At 36.7% G+C, this 14,517-nt stretch overlaps 1 protein-coding gene across 2 annotated transcripts in view; it reads left to right on the top strand.

Moving 5' to 3' along the window:
• PDZRN4 (PDZ domain containing ring finger 4) overlaps positions 1-3,193 on the top strand; it is a 346,581-nt gene extending 343,388 nt beyond the window's left edge. For both annotated transcript variants that reach the window (XM_019756349.2, XM_019756350.2), the window contains one exon: positions 1,007-3,193. In XM_019756349.2, the coding sequence (XP_019611908.2) occupies positions 1,007-2,533 (1,527 nt within the window). In that variant the 3' untranslated portion in view covers positions 2,534-3,193. The remainder of the gene's footprint in view (positions 1-1,006) is intronic.
• The last annotated feature ends 11,324 nt before the right edge of the window (positions 3,194-14,517 follow it).

The raw sequence follows: 14,517 nt of genomic DNA, 5'->3' as shown, positions 1-14,517 counted from the left end.
CATGTAGACTACTATACTAGGAGTGGGGGAAGAAAAAGTAACTTTACCCTATTCACAGACAAAGAACTAGATATGCATTTCCTTAGGGCTGTGATAGTTAATCATTCTGCATGAAAGCCAAAAATTGCCAGGGAGTGAAGTTTCATATATATATTTACATATATATGTCAAAATCTATTTTTGATGTTATGTCTATGTCTGGTAATAAGTGCCGCTCATATTTTATTGGAAACTGCTGTTTACTCTCAGTAGAATAAAACTCACCTTTGAAAGAAATTATGGGTTAAGAGTAGAAAAATCTTTTTTAAGTACCTTATGAATCCTAAGCCATGTTGCTTTTGAGCCATGTGATTTGGAGATGCACTGAGTTCAAAGTGTATGTATGCAGGAGTATGGCATCCTGGACATACAAGAAATCTTGATGCTGGGAGATGGCACTGGCCTTCTAGACTCTCTGTCACTAATAAGCTAAATTCATCTGAGATTAAATGTCCTCATCTATAGATAGAAGGTCCTAGGCTCCAATACTACCCTATTCCTGAACTTTTCCTCTGAACTTTAAGAACGTTAAGAAAAACAGTAAGAGGATGATGTAGCTTCTGAACTCCACTTCTGAACTCTTATTGCTAAAGACCATTTAGACATTCTTCTCATCTTTTTGTGTCTCATCAACTCAGAAACTCATGAAGTCACCTCACTTATACACCTTCACACCCCAGTCTCCCAAGTACGAGAAAGCCTTAAGAATCACCTATTTAAATGTGCCCTGTTTTATTTATCCCCAAGTGAGTATCATAGCAGTTTTTCTTTATTTCATTGCAAGTTTTCCTTTATTTCATTGCATAAAAATCTACCTCGAGCTAATTGCCTTTTTTTCTAACATTGTTATGGATACTAAAATTAGAGCAGCTTTCTCGGAACTGCACTTTTGCCAAGAAGCACTGTTCTTCCAGCATGTTTTTCAACAACTGGTGTTTTCTTTCTTCCCTCAACGTTATTTTCTTAGCCAAAAAAACAAGAAGAAGAAGAAGGCACAACAGACACAGCCACATCCTCATCCAACAACCATGAGAAGGACAGTGGAGTGGGGCGCACAGATGAAAGCTTGCGGAACGATGAGAGCTCAGAGCAGGAGAATGCAGCAGAGGATCCCAACAGCACATCTTTGAAGAGCAAGAGAGAGCTGGGGCAGAGCCAAGACACTCTAGGGAGCGTGGAACTTCCATGCAATGAGAGCTTCATATCCGGTGAATATATTGACTCAGACTGCACTGGAAACCAAGATGAGGAGTGTGAACAATTCCGGCAGCTCTTGGAGCTCAAATGCAAGATTCGAAACCATGGAGAGTATGACCTGTATTACTCGAGCAGCACAATAGAATGCAATCAAGGGGAACAAGAGGGAGTGGAGCATGAGCTACAGTTGCTTAATGAAGAGCTGAGAAACATTGAACTTGAGTGTCAGAATATCATGCAGGCTCACAGGCTCCAGAAAGTGACAGACCAGTATGGAGATATCTGGGCATTGCATGATGGAGGATTCAGAAACTATAACACCAGCATTGATATGCAAAGGGGAAAGCTAGATGACATCATTGAACACCCAGAAAAGTCAGACAAGGACAGTTCTAGTGCTTACAACACAGCTGAAAGCTGCAGAAGCACACCTCTCACTGTGGATCGTTCCCCTGACAGTTCCCTTCCAAGAATGATCAACCTCACCAATAAGAAAAACCTGAGAAGCACAATTGCAGCCAATCAGTCCTCTTCTGGACAGAGCAGTAAAGAATCGATCTCCCCCAAAGCCAAAGCCACTGAACAAGGTTGTGGCATTGAAGGCAAGGAGAAGATTTCAGAAAGCAACAAGCTTTCTGATCAAGAAAAGACAGGCAGCGAACACATCCCTTACCTCTCTCCTTACCACAGCTCCTCATATAGATATTCAAACATCCCAGCACATGCCCGACATTATCAAAGCTACATGCAGTTAATTCAACAGAAATCTGCAGTAGAATATGCTCAGAGTCAGCTCAGTTTGGTGAATATGTGCAAGGAGTCTCAGAAGTGTTCAGAGCCCAAGATGGAATGGAAGGTGAAAATTAGGAGCGATGGGACTCGGTACATAACAAAGAGACCAGTGCGAGACAGGATTCTGAAGGAACGTGCCTTAAAGATCAAGGAGGAACGGAGTGGCATGACGACAGATGATGACACCATGAGCGAGATGAAAATGGGGCGCTACTGGAGCAAAGAGGAGAGAAAGCAACACCTGGTTCGGGCCAAAGAGCAGCGTCGGCGCCGAGAGTTCATGATGCGGAGCCGATTGGAGTGTCTCAAGGAGAGTCCTCAGAGCAGCAGCGAGGGCAAGAAGGAGATCAATATCATTGAACTGAGTCACAAAAAGATGATGAAAAAAAGAAACAAGAAAATTTTGGACAACTGGATGACAATCCAAGAACTGATGACCCATGGGGCTAAGTCTCCTGATGGCACACGAGTTCATAATGCCTTTTTGTCAGTCACCACTGTATGACGGAATGAATGGGATGCAACTGATTTTAAGAGGGTGCTACCAGTTTGGGTAGAGTATGATTGCCTCGTTCAATGTGGCGTTTTTATATATATTTTCTGACTCTTTATAGTTTAAATTTTTTGTAAGCAAAAATACCTGGTAATTTTTCATTTGTTTTTCATATACTGGTACCTTCTTTTCGCTGAGATCTTTCTTTAACTTGTGATATATTCATATTACTCATTTATATATAAAAACAAACAAAACGAAAGAAAACAAACAAAAAAAAACTCGAGCAAAGATACTGAGGAGCCAATTAATTTCCTATTTTAATGTATCTATTGTAAGTTAAGATCTGGATTTATTTCTCTAGTTTGCTTATTTTCTACTTTGATAACAACTCAATGCCAAAACATTTCTATACCTGCTTCTTGGCATAATGCGTAGTAATTCAAACCTGTTAATAAATCATCCGCTACATCTTGTCTTATACATAAAACCACCTCTTTTTAACATCCCATTGTACATTTAACACATAAATGGCCGTTGTCTTTGTCTCAGTAAAGTGTAGGTGGACAATCTTCCTGTGATATGTAGTGGCATTGGTCATGTAGCTAGATAATTGTGGTAATTGTGACAATAAAAGAGAAATAAATTATTGATTATCCTTAAGAAAAGTTATCGAGGAGTGTTTTATTTTCATTGTCCACTGTGGTTATCAGATATAAATTAGTTATATATGTATACTATTTAGAAAACTCCCAATTGTGGATTATAACGTGTAAATTTTCTATCACTTTTTTTCATAAAATCGTCTTGAAATACTTCCCATAGATCATGGTGTCACATATTCTTACCAGAATTAAATTAGTTAACGTGTATAGAGCATCTTACAGATGCTAACTAAAATTCAATAAACATGGGTTCATGCTCCCTTGCCTGTCACTCATTTAAGGAAAAGCCAGGAAAAATTTAGGGGAAGACATGGAGAGAGAGGATCAGTGAAGTATCTGAGATTATTTATAATGACACTATATGAAAAGTCAGCTCAAACTGCCATAACAAAATACCATACACTGTGCGGCATAAACAACAGCAATTTATTTCTCACAGCTCTTGAGGCTGGGAAATCCAATATCAAGGTGCTGGCCAATTCACCTCCCTGGTAAGGACTCTCTTCTTGTTTTGTAGATGGCCACCTTCTCACTGTGCCCTACATGGTATAGAGAGAAAGCATTCTGGTGTCTCTTTTTATAAGAGCACTGATGTCATCATCAGGGACCCACCCTTTGATTTCATTTAGATTACCACCCATCTCTAACAACTATCACATTGGGGCGTTAGAACTTCAACATATGAATTTGGGGACACATTCAGTTCATAGCACTATGTACATTTATTTATTTGATCATTTGGAAATAAATTTTTGGGAACCATCTTTTTAATCATTTTCAGCATAGTCAACTATAAATGCCTTTTATGCCCATTTATTAAAAAGTGAAATTGTTAGATTATCTGAAAGGTTTTTTTTTTCTCTTTAATCTAGCTTTTCATCATGTAAACATATAAACCATATTATGTCAATCATGATGCCTTCAGAGTGAGGTCCACCCTGTACACGCAAACATGACTTGGATCAAATTTTTATTAAACCCAGGAGCTTGTTTAACATAATGGAGCTAAAACATCTGAATATTTTTGAAGCTACTTTCCTGTTTAAAAACCTGCCATTGCTCCTTAATTAGATCTTGAGTTCGACTCGGACCTCAGCCTTATATTCAAGGCCCTCTATTAACTTGCCCACATTGCCTACTGGCCCTTTTTAGATCTTCTTTGAGTTATTCCTGGCTTCAAAACAGCCTGCCCATTTCCACTGAAGTTATGCTATTCTACTGTCTGAGATTTCTGTGCCAAATACTACGCCTCCCTTAGAGCATAATCAGATATATATTTTCTCTTTAGAGCCTGTTTTGATGACACCAGATTTTCTCAGCATTTTGGCATACATACACTATGATTGCACCTGCAGTACTGTTTTACCTTGGAAATTCTATTCTTTTGTTATCACATATATAGAACTTATCATCCTCTTGTGTAGATTTTTAAGTTCATGGAGTTGGGCCCTTTTGTCCCCCTCTGTCTTTGTAAACCTCTGGTAGAATGATATTTGAATAATAATGAATGCCGGTTGAGTTAAATTATTTTATTCATTTGTCTCTCTCCTCTACATATTGGTCCTTTTGTTACTGTTTCTTTTCTCTTCTACCCTGTAAGTTCTTACCTTTTGAAGGGCTAATACATAGATGGAAAGAAATGAATCTTACTCACATATAATGAAAAGCTGGGCTCAAAAATTTTAAGATAGTGATAGTAATAGCAACCTAAAGCAATTGAAAATTTCATCACTTCTAACTTCAGCCATTATTAATCAATGAGATTACTCTGAGTGCACTGAGAGTTAATTTTTGATTAAACGTTTTTAAATAAGAATGCCTGTCTATCTTAAGAGCTCATTTCTTTCCTGACCTAAAGCCTGTGGTCATTGTTGATCCTCTTGACACAACTAGGTTTAAATATTCATTGAATTCATATTGCTCCAATAGATAAATGTGATTTGGAATCAACGTGTAGATTTTTCCTGAAGAAACATGTACACATCTCACAGAATGCTGTGTTTCCAAAGTTACCAGTTTAATTTTATTTTTATTAAAGCCGAGTGTGCTTGCTAATTTTTTTTTTAAATGTAATGTTGGTGTTTTTCATGTCTGTGTTTATATAGTTCTACAAGTTGAGAAATGTCTTTTTCAAAAATCAGTGAAAATCTGAAGTGCTATGCTTTATCTTTCTACATAACATATCTTTGTGCTAAACATGTTTTTCAGTAAATGAAAAATAAATCTGTTGCTCAGCAAAGAAAAATGATTGGTTATATGTGGGATATTTTATTTCAGTTCAGAAGAAATATGTGAGTGTAAAGAGGAAAAATATTTTCCTTGAGTTTACCTTTGAAATTCCATATTTATTATTGCTTTTTATATTCAAGATGTGACAGAAATCAGTGTTAGGCTCTATATGTGAACTACCTACAGGGTTCAAAAATAATGTATGTTCAGTGGACATTTATTCACTGCATGCCATGAGAAGGGTATTGCTGCCATCTTATTTTGTGCTGACTGTACCTTTACAAACACATAACGTGTGCTGAGGGAGGACTCCTCCTACATAGCCTTTCCATAGCTGCCTACTAACTCAATCTGTGTCTTGGTGTGTCTAAATCTTCCACATAAACATAGTCTTTTTTTCCCCTCCAATGAGCTTATGCTCCCTGCTTCAAAATCCTTGTTTTGTTATGGTGCCACTGTTCACCGGCTCTTTCATGCTTATCACCTGAGTCTTCTCAAAATTTTCTTTTAGCTGGTCAGTCACAAAGCAGTGTTAATTTTCTTCTAAATGTGTCAGATTATCTTTATTAATCTTAAATCACCTTTTGGCTAGATTATTACTGTCTGGTGCCCAATTACTTCAATGGATCTGTACTGGTCTTTCTGTACACCCTATCCAGTTTATCCTACTTATGGTGACAATACCTGGCCTCCTATCACTTTCCTCAGTGTGCTAAGGTATCTTCAGGAGTCCTTTCCTGAGCAATGTGATAACACTTGAGTGTCCGAGACCATTATCCGTGGACTTCCATAATTGAAACTCAATGTGTTTTGCCATCTGATTCATACCTCTCTCTAGGAGAGATTTCCAACTCAGACCTCAAAAAAACTGTTCCTTTGGTAAATAAATCATTTGATGTTCCTTCAAACTAATATTTTAATTAAAATTCAATTTTTTCTATTAATACTCTATTATTAGTTTTCATTATTTTTCTACTTCTATTACTAAGCATTAATATAATTGATACAATATAACTAATATGACATAATTATTAAAATTTATATTAACTTTTAATTAATGAAATTGAACATTGTAATAGGTTCACTAATTCGCTTCTGGGGGAAAAAAAAAACAGGAAAAACATTTTCCCAGCAGATTATTTCATACTTATCTGAAGTTTTTGTTCTCCCTTCAGTTTTCTATTATTGTTTTCTAAAATATACCTCTTTGGAGGTATATTAAAGGACTTAAAATTTAGATAAAACAAATCATTTGCTCCTGTAAATATGCATGATATGGTTTCAGAATTTTAGTGACTTGTGATGACAGGAAGCCACTGACAAAAACAATTGACCAAGATAGTCATCTATTGAGGATCCCTTTGAAATGTTTTGTTCTTTTGTTGTTTGCTGTTTCCACTCAAGTGTGCTGCCCTTTACAGCTAGAGCAAGACCAGGTTACCCTGCAGCAGTTTGGTAAGACGTCTCCTTGTCGAACTGAGCAAATGGGCACCATACAGCAGATTATTAGGGGGATGTTTTGTGCTACTCCAGTACCCCACTAGCTTCTGCTTTAGTCAGACAGGACTGCAGTTTTTCAAATATGACTTTCTCATTTCCAACACCACTCTTTGTGGTATATTGCATGTTAGATTAAACCCTTCTCCTTTCTCTTTGTCCATCCCTCCATCAATGTTTATTTCATGTCTTCCCATCTCTCCAGGAGATTGTCCCTAACTCTTGCTAAGAGTGGCTCTTATTTCTGAATAGATGGTATCGTTTTAACACTCGCTTGGCTTTCCACCCAATAGTGTCTAGTGTTTTCCTCTGTAATGTGTCTGTCAAAAGTATAGTGTGTTGCATAGCTAGGAACCATTGCCACATATGTCCTTCTGGCATGTCTTCTGTTTTACCAAGCAACACATGCTCAGGATTTTGGGTGCTGTGCATTTGTCACAAATCCCAGTCAACAGTGTTGTGTTGCAATAAGCTTTGCTCCTGGGCTCATAGGCCATCTATAAACTAGGGTACTGCTTGTTATTCATTATCCTACTACATGTTTTAACTTACCAATATCCACTACTTATTTACTGCCTCCCAGCTCTGCCACTTGCTAGGTTTGTATTCTTCAGCAAATTACTTAAGCTTGCTGCTGCTCAGTACAGTAGAGATAATTATAGACTTCTTCATAAATTGGGAGTTAAATAGGTTAATACATATAAAGAAGATAGGTGAGTGCTGGCACAGAGTTGGTGGGCATTCAATAGATAATAGCTAATATTTTTACTTATGAACAGATTGTGGCTAATATAATTTTAGTAATCTGTCACAAATTCCACAACTACTAAACAATAGGTTCTAGATTCAAACTCATGATGGTCTGCCGCACCACTCCCTCAAAAATTTCTCTTCTTTCCACTACCTACGGTCTCCGCATTAATTAAGAATGGACATAAGAGTTAATAGCAATGTGTTCACTTAAGCTCTATCAGTTCTGCTCAACACAGAAGTCCAGACACTGAAACCATTTTCTGTGTGTCATCAAATGTGCTCATTATACTTTACCAGTCAACCAATTTTTTGAATTGCGTGTTACCTATGGTGGTAGGTTTTGTTTTTGATCAGTCAATGAGCTTATGATTATTTCTCTAAAGCTAACCAGTACATCATTACATTCTGCCTAAAATTTATTATTACCCCTCACCATTGTGCTGCCTGCCAGTCCATAACCAAAAATGTAATATTGTTGAATATCCATCTGAGGAACTGTCACAGATCCTTAGAGCCTGGTGCTTTAATAAGAAATATAGTCAATGCTAGATATTCTGTCTTCAAATTTAATAAACCGAGACATTTATTGAACTTCACATCTCTTGTAGTGATAAGAATAGATTAGATGGGGTGCAATTTCCCAACATATCTTGGAATATTTGTGAGGCACTCTAGGAAGCAAAGCTTACTCAAATGTTTCAGGAAACCAGCCCTATACTGATGTTCTCATTATGGGAAGGTCAGTGAGTATAGCATAGATTTCTATTTGTGTCCATTTAATTTAGCCTATCTTCATTTTTGAAACAGAAAGCTCATCAGAATTAATCAGAAGGAGGACACAAGAAAATAGAAATGATACAAAACAGTCAAGAGAAGGAAATGTATTTAAGAACCTATATCATTCACTGTCTTAAATGCTTTACTTGTGTCATTAATAACCTTCTTATGTTGGGGAGGTGAAATATGAGCACATGAAAAGAAATCTAACTGTATAAGCAGTGAGTGCAGAGTGATGGAGCCAAGTAAGGAGCACAGGAGAGTTAAAAGGAGGTCTTCCTATGGGTTGTCACCATCTTTGGGAAGCCTTCCCTGGTCTTACAACCTGGAATAATGGCTCACCCATAAGACAAGTTCTCATCAATTATGTGATCTTGAGCAAGTTACATCCATTATTTGAGCTTCCATTTTTCTCATCTGTGAAATGAGAATATTGGAACAAATGATCCTCACCACTCATTTTATTTCTAACATTCCGAAAATTGGCAATAAATAATGAAATATTTTATTGCAAATTCCCTTTTGTTGTAGCTGTACCACAATTCATTCTGGAGCTATCCTACATAAGTTAACCATCTCCAATAAAGCAAATAAGGGTATTTTCCAAAGGAAAAATAAGAAAGCAATCCATTGGTATAAAACAATGCCTATCCCCTCCTATCATATTCGCCAACTGACACATCACATACTTTATTTCTAGAAGCCATTTTTCATGATTGTTACCGTACTCTGAAAGACTGCATGTGCATTCTACACTCTCAGAACATCAGAGTTGTGCTCTGGAAGAGAGACCTGGATCTTCTGACACTTGCATAGTTATAGAGAATATGAGAAGGGGAAGAGATCATGTACCATTTGGATAACTCTGTTTTGCAATCTTGATTACCAGTCTGCTGGCCTGAGAAAACTTGTTGCTAGGCTATTTGAGGGAGAGCCCCTGTGTCCAGCAGACACATTGACTAATTTATCCATCTAATGTATGACTGAAATTTAAATTACGAGAAGGGCAGGAGAGTTAGGCAGGAGTTAGGTCAGAAAGCGTTTCATATGCAAAGAAGTGGAGGAGTTAAAGTGAGCAAATTTATGTTTTTGAAAGACCTGTTTATTAGCAATTTAGACCTACTATTGGGTAGAGAAATATTTGGAGTTAGGCTGTTATTCCAGTGATCCAGAAGAGAGAAGAGCTTGAACAAGGAGCTAGTGAGTGCAGAGAGAGAATTTCACCCATATTAAGGACTAGGGTTGCACGTTTAGCAAACAAAAATACAGTATACCCCATTAAATGTAAATTTCAGAAAAACTGAATAATTTTTTTCAATGTAAGTACATATGGGGGGGCATACTTATATTAAAAACTGATTATAATTTATTTTATCTGACAATCCTATTAGGGAAGTAGATAGCTAGGTTTTGGGAACTGACTGGATATTGAATGGGAGAGAAGTAGAGAGAGGAAGAAGTTGAGGAAATTGTTCAGATTTCTGGTTGGTTGAATGATAGTTCCATTCAGCATAACAGGCTTAGCATGAGAATGATGTTCTGGAAGGAAAGGTAAACAAGTTAGCCATGGGCATGTTGATGTTAAGGTACCAACAGGAGAATCATATAATGGGCAATTACAAATAGAGATATGGAGTTCAAATAGCAGACAGGGATCGGAGGAATACATATTGGGGCACCAATAGTACCATCCACTGGTTTCCTGTCTTCACCCAGGCCCCTCCATGGCCGCAATGGCCTGGTTACCCAGAGAGGAGCAGTCAACAGGAAACGTTTGAGTGTAAGAAGGTGAGGCGTGTATCAAATTGCTTTCTTCCTCCTGGGCACTTCCCTGCTTATACGGGGCAGTTGGTTTGCCCGTGTCACATCTCTGCCTTGTTAAGAGTGGAAGACAAGAGCATCCCATTCACGGGTCCTCCCGGCATCTCTAGGGTCACCTTTAAGTCTAGAGAATGAGTTTTAGAAACATTCCCAGAAGCATGTAGGAAAGCACCTTGTAACCAAACAAATAAATATCTCTTCAGCAAACCATATGATTAGTGAAACTCTAGCCCATGAAAGTTTAGGTTAGATTTTGCAACCCAATTATTTATGAAAACAAATTTGTTTTTCAGAGTTTTTTGCATTTTAAAATTTCAGCTGAAGGATTATGAACTTTATTTACATCAGTGAAGCGAAACTAAACAACTCCTTTTTTCTTAATATTTCATATTAGTCCACAAAGAGTTTCTTTTTTCCTTTTGAAAGGGAATAGTATTCTGTTGTAGTGATGCACCATAAATGTGCTTATCTATCACACATTTATATTTATTTTTTATTATTGCTAATCTCTAACTATCACAATCAATGCCTTAATTAATAATAACCTTATAAATACATCATTTCATGCATGAGTAAGTATATCTGAGATAAGTTTCTGGAAGTGGAATTGCAAGGTCAAAGGGTATGTACATTTGTGATTTTGATAGTTACTATCAGAAATACTACCCTCCATGATTTCAACTCCTACCAGCAGAGTCTGAAAGGACCTATTCTCCCTATTTTCTTGCTGTGACATTTTAGGCCTGTTTGCCTCCTAGTACATTCCCCTTCACCTACTCTGCAGATCTCCATGGACTGTATGTCCCAAGCTCCCATGTCAGCTGGACTCAGTCGATGGAGAATGGAGGACAGGAGGCAGGGAACGCCATAGCTTTTTCCCCCTTTCAGGGGAATATCTAGGTTTTTTGGAGCCTGTGGCTTAAATATTCAGAGGTTCTAAAAAAAAAAAAATGTTTTATTTATGAACTCAAAATTAGGCACAAAAGTAAATATTTATTTATGTGAAACACAAAAATATGAAAATAAATATATTCCCAATTCATCTCTTTAGTCAGAGCCCAAACTGTCCATGTCCATTCTAGCACCACCCGACATAAGGGGAAATGTGAAAGGAAGAAAGCCTGAGTGAAAACAAGCAGCAGCCTTAACTGATCACAGTCACAATATCTTAATTTTACAAGTTTTACAAAAACATGTGACTGTGTGAACACATTGACCGAGCCCTTGCCAGGACCTTAGAAAGCAAAGAAGGGTGCTGTAGTTCAACCTTCGTTGACTCAACCGTCATTCTGCTTCTGGCTCTTCCCTCTTCACTTCAGGCAGCATCTCTGGCAGAAGCTGAATCTTTTCCATGGCTCCAGCTCCCACCAGACAGGCCAACCACAGTTCCAGATTCCAAGTCACCCTGGCCCCTGAACTCCTATAACACGTGCCCAGGACCATTCCTGGCTTCACACTATTTCTAATTTATGGGTTGTCTCATTCTCAGCTTTTTCATCCCCCTTAATGGATACCCTTTATTAAACTCTCTGTCTTATTTAAAGCAATTTTTGTTCCCTGCTGTAACTCTAATCAATACTGTTCTTGGTAATAGATATGGTACCAATAAAGAGATCTTCAAGTAAGATTCTAGAATAGAGTTACCCTACTGTTCGTGTGTGAACACATTTGTGACCTCTTTGAAGATAAAAAAGAGACCTTAGTAATGTGGGCAGCCAATATATCGCCTGTAGTTACTTAGGATTAATTACCTGTTGAAATCATTATTTTTTTTTTAAGGAAACCAAATAGTCACTAAGTTGTTACACTTGTGTCATAAGAAAATATGATTACAAAGAATGTAGAGTAAGGTAACTCCTTCTGACGGCACAAGGGCGTTTATAAGGGGGAAAGCATTAGGGAAAAAAAGGCCTGTTTTTAATAGAGACCCATCTATGGGCTATCAGAAATGACCACTGGCAATCTTATAGTGCATCTAGACTGGACAAACTAAGCTTTCAGAATGCCTAAAGCATCATATTTTCTTTCTAAGTAGTTTTTTCATTATTATTTACTAATGATCTATTTTTTAAACTTTTGTATCAAAGTAAAACATACATAGAAAACTATAAACTATCACAAAATGGACACACCTGTATAACTAGCATCCAGGTCATGAAATAGATATTACCCTAAATATTAACTCCCTTCATTTACCACTGTAAACAATATCCAGGCTTCTAACGCTACAGATTAATTTTGCCTATTTTTGAAGTTTGTATAAATGGGATCCTCCCATATATATTCTTTGGGTCAGGCTTATTTTATTTAATATTTTGTTTGTGAGGTTGATCCATGATTTTATGTGTATTGTACTTTGTTCATTTTTATCACTGTGCAGTATTCTGTTGTGAGATTACCATAATTTTTATATCCATTCTATAGTTGACGAACATTTAGGTTGTTTCCAATTAATAATTGTTACAAATAATACTATAAACATTTTTGTATACATGGTACACACATTTCTATTAAGCATATACATAGAGGTTGAGTTACTGAGTCTTAGATTTTTGCATGAGTTCAACTTTAGAAATATGAAACAAGTGATTATTAAAATTTATATTTCTACTAGCAGTGTTTAAGAGTTCTTAGTGTTCAACATCATTACCAATACTGGATTTTTTTTAAATTCTGGGAAGAATTTATTTTATTACAGTACTAATTATTCATGCCAGCTCAAAGCATCCAAAGATTATAAGAAATACCCATTTTTCATAAGCATGCAACCTAATGTAGTGCTTAATAATTTAGTAGAATGTTCTTTATTACAATATAGTAGAATGTTCTTTATTGTTCTTTCCCTGTTTAAATTTTTTTCCAGCTTTATTGAGATATAATCGGCCTATAACATCGTGTAAGTTTAAAGTACACAACGTGATGATTCAATACATGTTTATATCACAAAATGATCACCACATAAGGTTAATTAACATCCCCGTCCCCTCACATAATTACCATTGCTGTGTGTGGTGAGAACATTAAGGTCTACTCTCTTAGTAAATTTCAAATATACATTACAGGACTATTAAGTATACTCATCTAATGTACATTAGATCCCCAGAACTTATTAATCTTATAGCTGGAAGTTTATACCATTTGACCAGCATGTCCCTATTTTCCCTATTCCTCAGCCCTTGGCAACCACTATTCTACTCTCTGTTGCTATGAGTTTGGCTTTTTTTAATTCCACATATAAGTGAGATTGTGTACTATTTGTCTTTCTCTGGCTGGCTTATTTCATTTTGCATAATGCCCTGAAGGTCCATCCATGTTAATGCAAATGGAAGGATTTCCTTTTTTTTATGGAAAAAATATTCCTCTGTGTGTGTGTGTGTGTGTGTGTGTGTGTGTACAAATTTCATGCATTCTTGATCCATTCATCTGTCAAAGTATACTTAGGTTGTTTCCATGTCTTGGCTATTGTAAATAATACTGCAATGAACATAGTGGTAAAGATATCTCTTCAAGAAACTTATTTCATTTCCTTTGGATATGTACCCAAAAGTGGGATTCCTGGATCATGTGGTAGTTCTATTTTTAATCATTTAAGAAACTTCCATACTGTTTCTCACAGTGTCTGTACCAATTTGCAATCCCACCAACAGTGCACTACAGTTCCTTTTTCTCTACATCCTTGCCAGCACTTGTTATTTCTTGTATTTTTGATAATAGCCATTCTAATCTGTGTGAGGTGAAATCTTATTGTGGTTTTGATCTGCAGCTCCCTGGTGATTAGTGATGTTGATCACCTTTGCATGTACTTGTTGATCATTTGTAAGTTTTTTTTGGAAAAATGTTGATTCGACTTCTTGGCAAATTTTTAAATTGTATTATTTGGTTTTGTCTTGTTTTGTTTTTGTCTTTTTGTTTTGTTTTGTTTTTGCTATTGAGTTGTAGTAGTTCTTTTTCATAGGTCATCTCCTGGTATCCTGAATATCCACAACTCTAACTATACCTAATAAGATCAGAGAGTGGACATCTAACTCAAGCATATCCAAACATGAGGCCATCCATCTGCCTAAGAAGTGACATAGAATATAAGCATTGTCCAAACAAGAATACTAATCAAGTGGATCAATCAATTTTGCTAGAAATTTGAACTGAAGCTTTGGGGAGCTCATCAGTTACTTACTAGCTGATGATAAAGCCAACAGATACTCATATAGGAAGAGAAAGCATCTCTGTAAAGGTGAAAAACTAGAGTAGGGATTC

The sequence above is a fragment of the Rhinolophus sinicus genome, linkage group LG02, assembly GCF_036562045.2.
Source record: "Rhinolophus sinicus isolate RSC01 linkage group LG02, ASM3656204v1, whole genome shotgun sequence".
In the NCBI taxonomy this organism is placed as follows: Eukaryota; Metazoa; Chordata; class Mammalia; order Chiroptera; family Rhinolophidae; genus Rhinolophus; species Rhinolophus sinicus.
The sequence above is the reverse complement of the archived record's forward strand: the minus strand, read 5'-3'. Positions and strand labels throughout refer to the sequence as shown.